The sequence below is a fragment of the Polistes canadensis genome, unplaced genomic scaffold (assembly GCF_001313835.1).
Source record: "Polistes canadensis isolate GaletaPanama2010 unplaced genomic scaffold, ASM131383v1 scaffold_31, whole genome shotgun sequence".
NCBI classification, from domain to species: Eukaryota; Metazoa; Arthropoda; class Insecta; order Hymenoptera; family Vespidae; genus Polistes; species Polistes canadensis.
Genome location: NW_014569578.1, coordinates 525,077 through 534,414, shown reverse-complemented (window position 1 = coordinate 534,414; position 9,338 = coordinate 525,077). Strand labels below are relative to the sequence as shown.

General features: G+C 26.5%; 1 protein-coding gene across 1 annotated transcript; it reads right to left on the bottom strand.

The window, feature by feature from the left end:
* Positions 1–5,467: 5,467 nt before the first annotated feature.
* LOC106784127 (NADH dehydrogenase [ubiquinone] 1 beta subcomplex subunit 5, mitochondrial) lies at positions 5,468–7,306 on the bottom strand. The gene is made up of 3 exons (XM_014743286.1): positions 7,199–7,306; positions 6,378–6,589; positions 5,468–5,925 (listed from the first exon to the last, which is right to left on the bottom strand). The coding sequence occupies exons 1-3, from the start codon at positions 7,284–7,286 to the stop codon at positions 5,671–5,673; spliced, it is 555 nt and encodes a 184-aa protein (XP_014598772.1). The 5' UTR covers positions 7,287–7,306; the 3' UTR covers positions 5,468–5,670.
* Between the last annotated feature and the right edge of the window lie 2,032 nt (positions 7,307–9,338).

The window sequence follows — 9,338 nt, the reverse complement described above, 5'->3', positions numbered from 1 at the left end:
AAATGAATCTATTATATAAAGTCATCTAAACGAAAGTCGTCTAAATAAAAAGTATATATAAGTATTTACAATATAAATTATACAATAATACAAATTTTAACTTAAACAAATATGAAATATATTCATTAACCATTTAGCTATGGTGATCTCTTTGACAAAAATATCCTAAATTTTATCGCAAAAATGCAACGATAACGAGTATACTCGTCAAATACAAAGTATGTGTAGCTGTTGTAATATTGAATTAAATGATGATCAACCTAATATTATATATATTTAATATTTCATTTCTTATTTATTTAGATATAATACAGTGAAAATTGTAAAATCTTTTATTGATCAATTGAATATCATGGAAGCGATTACAAAACAAGGTTTGATTGATAAAAGAAGTGGAAACCTTCCGTGAATTAGGTACTTACAATTAGTTAGATGTATATGTGTATTGTTCTTTAAGTCTAATGTATTATGCAATCCTAGCATAATAGTGAAACAATAGAAGACGCAAAATTCATGTAGTCATCGTGATTTTCAAAACGATCATCATCGATGAGAATTATCAATAAAATATGAATGCGTTTCTATGTATATTCGATTTTTTTGTTTTGTTTATATTACCTCTTCCTTCTTTAATTGCAACCTAAATTGATTATGAGATCGCTCGTCATTATCGAACGTAAGTAATTATTCTATGAATATAATTGGAGTCATTAATTCTTTCAACAATCTAACGTTGTTAACTGCACGTTAACTATACCTTATGTAACTTATCTTTCTCCCTCTTCAAATTTTATTAGTAATGTCACAAGAAATAAATAACTCACCTTCTGGATAACGATCTTAAATTCGGAGAACAAACGAAATAAAATGTAAGAAAAATATAAACTTATACATTTTGAAAGATTTGATTTATAACGATCGACAACACGATCGTATAAGAAAATTTCACAAAAGACAAATAAATTCTTAACGAACTATCGCATGATGCAGCATATTATCCTCATTCTTTTTTTGTTGTCTTTGCGTTTCGCTATATCCACTTTATAAAATCACGTTTTTTTCTTTGCTTTTTCAAATTTGACAATAAGAGAAAGAAAGAAAGAGAGAGAGAGGGATAAGGGGTACAGGGAAATGTAGAAATCCAGGCAAGAAACTTGCAAATTAAAATCGAGAACGTTCTATCGGGTTGATCGGTATCATTCAAACGACTTATATATTGCCACAAAATAAGGAAAATGAAAAAATTAAATAACAAGATAAAAATACAAGGAAAAAGAGAATCGTCGCCGATTAGATCTTTCGAGTAATGTACAAGAAATAAGAAGAAAAAATATAAATCGAAAAATAAAAGGAAGATACATAAAACAAGATCAACTCTTATGTGGTTAAGCTTCGGGTAGCTGTTATTTTCACTCTTATTGTACATTGCAAAATGATCATCAACGTAAGTTAAAAACGCATTAGAACTCGAGATGGGTAAATGGAGTTCAGTGGAACATTCGAATTCGATTGAAAAATTATTTCGATCACACATATACATATGCACATATAAATACACTTATTCGTAGGAAATAAAAAAAGAAAAGAAAAGAGATAAAATCGAAATAGAGAGCTAATCGACGAGGGTGATGTCCTATCGTCGAGATCTCAACGGAAGTCGCGGTCTGATAGCATAATTACTAATAGCATATTACTATTTGTTTTTATCAATTATTATAATAGTTCACGAATAATTGTAAACTCCGTTACATATATATACATATGACATAAAAAAGATACGTAACAAGTTCATTATTTTCTAGTATAAATTTTTTATTCGCTTATGTGCAACAGGAGTCATAGTTCTAATAAAAATGTCGCTTGTTTGTTAAAGCAATCAACAAAGCGTGAAGTGTAACGAAATTTTATTTACAACCAAGTTCGAAATAGAATGATTCATGTTTTTTTTTCTTTTTTTTTTTTTTTTTCTTTATTTCCTTTTTCCCTCTTATTTATTTTTGCTAAGGTGATCATCGAAATTAATGAATTATAATCGTTGGTTCTCTCCCTCTCTCTCTCTCTCTCTCTCTCTTCCAAAGTCTCTTCGATAATAATAAGAAAAAAACTAGCAATAATAAAGTCAATTTTGAAATCAGCCAGTTCGAGGGAAGATCTCGTCTCACTTCCTTCTTTGTTACAGCGATTAAATGCATTCACCTTCGGAATAGCCGTTAAGTACTTACATGTATACAGACATACACAAACTATGCAGATGGCGCCTATGCTCCTATGCATTCGTACTGCACAGCCTAAGAATATTATGCAAGGTACAAGTCGGCAGAAAGCCGACCTTGACAATGACCACTAGCTGTGACTCGTGCTTACATCGACATGAGGTGGTCTGCCAACCAGCCAGGCAACCAATCAACTAACTAACCAACCGGCTGGATGCAATCGGCTTATCTTCCGTATGTGTATCCATGCGTTGTTTTATACTATAAGATATTCATACGAATATACAAATTATAAAGTATCCATGTTGTTATTAAAAATTTACTTTTATGATAAGTTTTTTTGTCGTTCTTTTTTTTCCCCCTACTTTAAAACGAAAATAAAAAAAATTTACATTTTCTTCCTTGATAAAATATTAATCACGATTGATTACGCGTATGGAAATCATGTTTAGAAATCAGAAGAAGAAGAAAAAAAGCTCCATTTACTTCTTTGACGTTGATTTTATTTCTTAGAAAAATTGATTACGTAATTGGCAATTTATCCTCGTTTATTTATGTAGTTCAACTTTTTTCTACATAGTTGATACAAAATCAAATTGGATAATCTTGTGTTTAGGAATCCTTTAGTGAATTATTAGGATCGATCATATGAACTAATTCTTAAGTTTTTAACAATTTTTCTTCAACTTATTCCAATTATAACAATTACGTTCGAACAACTTATACAGAATGTTCTCAAACAATCATTCAATGTTTATACATTATATAGAACACTATACTGAGTAAAAAAGTTTTACATTAGTAAACATAGGTCGAAAGATAGACCGTTTCTGACTTTTACTTCCGATATCGAACGCTTATAAATAATAGTGCTAAATTTATACTGAAAGGGTTGATTTTTGGGCCTCGTCTCAATGAGTACTATAAGCTCTTCAAATTTCGAATTCTTTTTTTATCACCGTGTATACTTTTGTTTTTTATCCTTCCATCTTTACACGTCACACAAATTGTTACGTGAGAAGAACTACTTGTTTGAGAATTGTTACTTTGAGAGAAGAGCTAATCATTGCTTATCGTCACGTTGAAAAAAAAGTTGTTATGTCGTGATTCAAGTAGAAATATATATTCCATTTTTTTGCTCAAATTAATTGTCTGTTTCATTTAAAAAAAAAACGACTAGCAGGTTTATATTTTATTTCAATGTCATTCGGAATATTTATAAATTATAATACATTTGAAGACACTATTTAAGGATTGTTCATCTCATTCATAATTTTATAATTATTTATAATATTATACTTTTATATCTATATATATATATATGTGTATGGTTACCTTACATTAATGGTATATTACGTTATTTTTGTTGGCACAATTTTACCATAAAATATTTCAATAAATATTTAGAAAAATATATTCCAATATCGTAACAAGTTCCACTTACGAATATAATTAAATAATATCAATTGAAAATATTTTATTCTTTGATAATGAACACTCCATTTGAAATATTTTTAATGGAGAAATGCTTTTATGGTGGTACATATATTTTTTAATTCTTATTTGTATGGTACAAAATTTTAAAAGTTTGACAACCTCTGATCTTGCAGCTCCATGATAATATTAACTTTACTGTGCTCACATGACTTTCTTTATGCAATAACGTTACTGCCGCTGTCGCTGTCTATGCAATCTACATCAAGCTTAATTTAGTTGACTATTTATTTTAAACGGTTTCGCATGTATTAAGATTAGTATTTAAAGAAGTATTTTTTGTATGCTTAATTTGTGTTATCGTAATTGGGTAAAATTACACGATACTTCAAGTAATATTCCTTTATGAATGTAACTAAAAAATTATACAATTAATTTACAAATCATAAATGAAATCAATAAATTTAAACAAATCCACAACTAATCCTGAAAGAAAAATGAGGAAAAAATAAGAAAAATTGTGCCAAACATATGACCTCCATACGAAATATTGATGTGGTTAAGATGGAACAAGCTCTAATGATTTGGTTGGAAAACTATATTGCAACAAATATCCCTGTGAATGAAAATCGTATTCAGAAAAAATTTCTTCAACTTTACAATCATTTGAGTAAAAATAGATATTCTACTGCAAAGAAAGAGAACCAGTTATTTACTGCTAATAAAGGCTAGTTAAACAATTTTAAAAAAAAATATTCATTGTACAATATTAAATTTCAAGAGGAACAGATCTCAAGAAATGCAGATGCTGCCCACAAGATTAAGTTGGAATTATCTGTAATTAAGGAGGATGGAGGACATATAGCAGATCAGATTTTTAACGCTAATGAAACAAAAAATTGCTAAATCTATATTTTGAATAATGAAAGGCGTGCACCAAGGTTTAGAGCTTCTAAAAAACGTATTATTTTTCATAAATGTAGCAATCCATCAGAAAATCTGAAATAATATCAATATTTAATAAATCCTTCTATATAAGTCCTCAAATAATAAGCAACATTGAAAAGTCCCAGTTATTTATATCCTCGAAATCTAATTAAAAAACTTGGATGACTTAAAATATGTTTGTTGTTAAAAGGCAACTAGAAATGAGTAAACAATTAGATATGTACTTTACTGAAAATAATCCTCTAATAATACGAAGTGCAACATTTAAAAGAGAATTACAAAATTAGGTAGTTACAATAAGGAAAAATTATATAAGACATGCAATCAATAATTAATTGAATACTCAAACAGACGAGCATATACAAAAATCAATTTTTCAAATTTCTTACTTCCTTTTTTTTCTGATAGATGGCAACAAATTACAAGAACACTATCTGTTCGCTATTCTCATGTGTCGGTAATGTCATGAAATATACTATTGGAGTGAATGAACAAGAAAGGAATACAAGTAAAATTTTTTAATTAAACAATATCTAGTTTGTAGCTATGCACTTTCTTCAAATCTTAAGAAAACGTTACTTGTATCTTTTTCCTTTTCAGCCACTCCTTAAAAAAAGCGGATAGTATCTAAATAAATTTTAGCGTTTTAATAACAATTATATGAATTATCAACTGAATTATACAAACTGAATATTTATAAAAATTAATATATTAATAAAAAACAATAAATTAATTGAATGACCATTTAAATCAAAGAAAAGCATTGATAAAAACTGAAATATATTTTATGTGAAAGAAAACATGTGACAGTTACATTTTATATGCAAAGAAATAAATTTTCTAATACAATGATAAATTTGGGGCAACCTGAATTCATTTTCAAATACCTTTATTAAATATTATTTAACAATGGTATATTATACATATGTATATAATTGTATCAGTGAATAATTATTATCCTAAAACTTTTCACTATATTTGTGATTGATATTTCTCTCTTTTGATACACTTGGGTTAAAAACTCACATATCAAACAATCACAAAGCCTTTTAATCTGTTCATTAACACATAAGTATCAATACTTTGAATAGGTCCTATACTCATCATTCGTTTCAATGCTACTCCTAGCTTTATGGAGATATTTAGCCGTTATTGGTAAATAGTAGAAGAATTTATAATCGTTTCTTTCTGAAATCAAATCTTCTATTTTTTGTTGAAGATGTCTTGTCTTATTAAGTTCTTGTTCTAAATACATAGTATGTAAAAATTTTTCATAATCTTGCTGATGTGTTACAAGTAAATAACGAATAAGAAATCTGGTTATAGGATGCTGAAAATAATGGAAATATAAAGGATTGAGATAAAATGACGAAATATATCAAATGTGATAGGAAGACTATTACAATAGGCCTTTGCGGATGAAGCAGCAAAATGATTAGTCTACTTATGTCGTGTACTGTGCATTTAATTGATATATAATTAATTATTTATTAGATATTTATTCAATATTTTATATTAATATTATTGATATATTTATTCAATAGAGATACAGATGGTATTATTGTAATTTTAGATTCATAAATAATATAGAAATTTAATGTTCATAAATTATACTTACTTATTAGTTTATTATTTATCGTTAAATATTAATTTGACATTAAAATACTGGACGCATATATGAGTTAATGGGCTACCCTGATAGTTAAACACATATATATCTGGCTTATCCGCAAAGGATTAATAATATTAACTCGTAAAATTAAATTAATCAAAATTTCATACTCTATAATATTCCCAAGGCTTTGGATTATATCCTTCTGGAATAGGCTCAAGTGTCGCTGGACCCACAAACACATTTACAAAAAATGTAAGAAGTGATAATGGTATTACACCCAACATAAAATAGAAGTGAAACATATCTTTACATTTTGTCCATTGCCATTTAGAACCTTTTATTGCCATTACACGGTCATGTGACATACATCTTATCTGATCTATAAAAATATAAATTAATAATTTATAACTCTTACATTATTGTAGAGATTAAACATCTAATGATTTTTACAATCAATTAATATAATACAATAATTTAATATTAATAGTAATAATTCCAAGTATAAATAAATGATCAAAGACTAATTCAAATGAAATAAAACTAATGTAAGAGATTTCTTGTATTTCTTTATATAATTTTATATATCTAAAATCTATATTGGGTTAAGTAAAAAGTCACTTCGTATTTTCCTATTCGTAGCTATTTCGAAAAGACTTGATATTTAATATGTATAAAAATTGTTTCACTTTTGCATTCAAATACGAGGAAACTCAACCCAATATATGTAATATATGATAATACATAACCTGAAACATATAAATCCTAAGACAGTAATCAATAATTATAACATAACAAATAATATAAACAATATTAATTTTTCACTGAAAAGTACAGAAAAATATCACTATTGTCATTTACGATTTATTATTATAAATTTAATTCCCAACAAAATATTATGTAACGCGACTCTTATCGCTTATAAACAATCATTTAAAATAACATAAAAACATAAAACCAAAATAGTTGAGTATAAATATTGAATACTTACTGTTTATAAGAGATTTTTTAAACAGTAATGTAGGAAATTTATTAATTTTTTGGCTTGCAGAACGCAATAAGCTACTCCACACCGCCATGTTATCTCTTACGGACTGAACATAGTAACACGATGGATCGTTTCGTTGTATTGTAACAGCTGATCAAAAAAGCGCGAAATTTCAAATGTAAATCATATAACTATGGAATATGTTCAAGAAAACATACATTTTACTCATAGCTATTGTAGTATCAACGAATGACATCTACAATAGTAACAATTTTTTGTTAAATCACAATGTGTTATATAATAACACTTAGTAATGTTGTGAACATTAAAGGATGTAATACGTTTAAAAGTATTATAAGCATATTTAAAGATAGGAAAAAATATGATCATTTTGATATAATTTTTTTAAATTTTTTTTTTAAAAAACCATTAATAGTAATTTAATTATTTATCATTAATAACGTATAATCAATATTTCTCTTGTTATGTTAAAAAGATCGTGAAAAATTTAACAAAGAAAAAAATGAAAGGAAAAAAATTGTGAGTAAAAGGTGAAGGAGATAAATATTTAGTGGTAAGGAAATTTTCAAGATACAAATTTGTTTTTATACGTCCAAGTGACCGATGTTGTTGATGCGATTTAATAGACGCTTAGCGTCAACGCGAGTCGGGTTAAGTGAGTAATTGAACCCGAGAAATGATTGTAAATTAAGATCGCTCTGACAATGAGAACTCTGGTAGCATGATCGCACTTTCGAGAAAAGTCAAAACAATTTGTTAAAAAAACGAAATGTTTATAAGAAGACATAATAATAATGAAGGAGAAAAAAGAAAGAAAAATATGATAAGAAAAAAATTTATGAGCATTTTATAACACTTATCGAATAGAATAGAAAGAAGATTAACTAAGATAATCGTAAAATTTTACTCGGAAAGTTAATATGGCCTACGAAAGTATCCGCGTATTAATCCGCGTTAATAAAACTGCAAATATAGCGTAAATCACCTTTTTTCCATGTTTATTTCTGTATTTTTTATGACATATATATATCTTTTTTTTCTAATACAAAAATGATAAATAAAATGCTTATTGCAAATTATTAATAAGAATCAAACGATATAAATATATCAGTAATTTTATCATTATATATCTCTGTTAACAGCTTATGAGACAGTAATTTAAGCACCATCAGCACAATAACTAGCTAAAAAAATAAGAAGAGAAGAAAAATAGCATATTTACGTAAAAAAAATTAAAAGAAAAATAACTTAATATAAAATTTTGTTGATAAATGATAAACTATAAAATATCAAATTAAAAAATTTGAATAATACGATTCATATTTGCTATGTTCTATTTAATCGATAGTTAAATAGCATCTACTTATATATTGGTTATATCGATCGAGTGTCTCATATCACTATGTTTGATTCTTACGCGAGTGACTTTAATGACATCATCGAAACAAATTATATATCTATAATCGTAATAATTATTTATTGATAAGCTTGCAAAAATAATTTATAAATTTGATTATCGTTGAAAAAAATTGATAACAGAATTAAATATTATCGTAGTTTTTACATTTAAATATACTGAAGAGGATTCTACTTTTCTAAATGTATGCATTTCCTCTTTGTAAAGACCAACAATTAATATCTTAAAATGAAAAAAAAAACTAAAATAAGACCGTGAATTTTTCAAACTTCTCTTACAAGAAAAGAATTGTAAGTAATAAAAAGAAAATACCAGAAATGATAAAATTTCAAGGTGAGAAGATAAAAGAGAGGAAGATTTCCACTTATCGGCTTAAGGATTTTTAATAAAATTATATAATATTAAATGAAATTAATCGAATTATTGTGTGAATTACGAATAACTAAAGACTCATAAAATCAATTTAACAATCACAATGATCGCATGACTTTTGAATAAGATAAAACGTATCTACAGAATTGTAATTTATAATTTAAATCGAATATAAAAGATTTCAAGAATAAAAAAAAAAGGTAGAGAAATGTAATGCCATTCAAAAAACAAAAAGCAATGAAATATTTCATATCATATCATATGCACATATATAAGTCATATTACTAATGAGATAATTATATATATTTATGTGTAATATATTTCATTAGGATA

Excerpts from the sequence above, each read along its gene's own strand:
- LOC106784127 (XM_014743286.1), bottom strand. The coding sequence starts at position 7,286 with ATGGCGGTGTGGAGTAGCTTATTGCGTTCTGCAAGCCAAAAAATTAAT. Across the intron at positions 6,590-7,198 it reads TAAAAAATCTCTTATAAACA|ATCAGATAAGATGTATGTCA; the intron begins GTAAGTATTCAA and ends ATATTTTTATAG. Across the intron at positions 5,926-6,377 it reads AGCCTTGGGAATATTATAGA|CATCCTATAACCAGATTTCT; the intron begins GTATGAAATTTT and ends CATTATTTTCAG.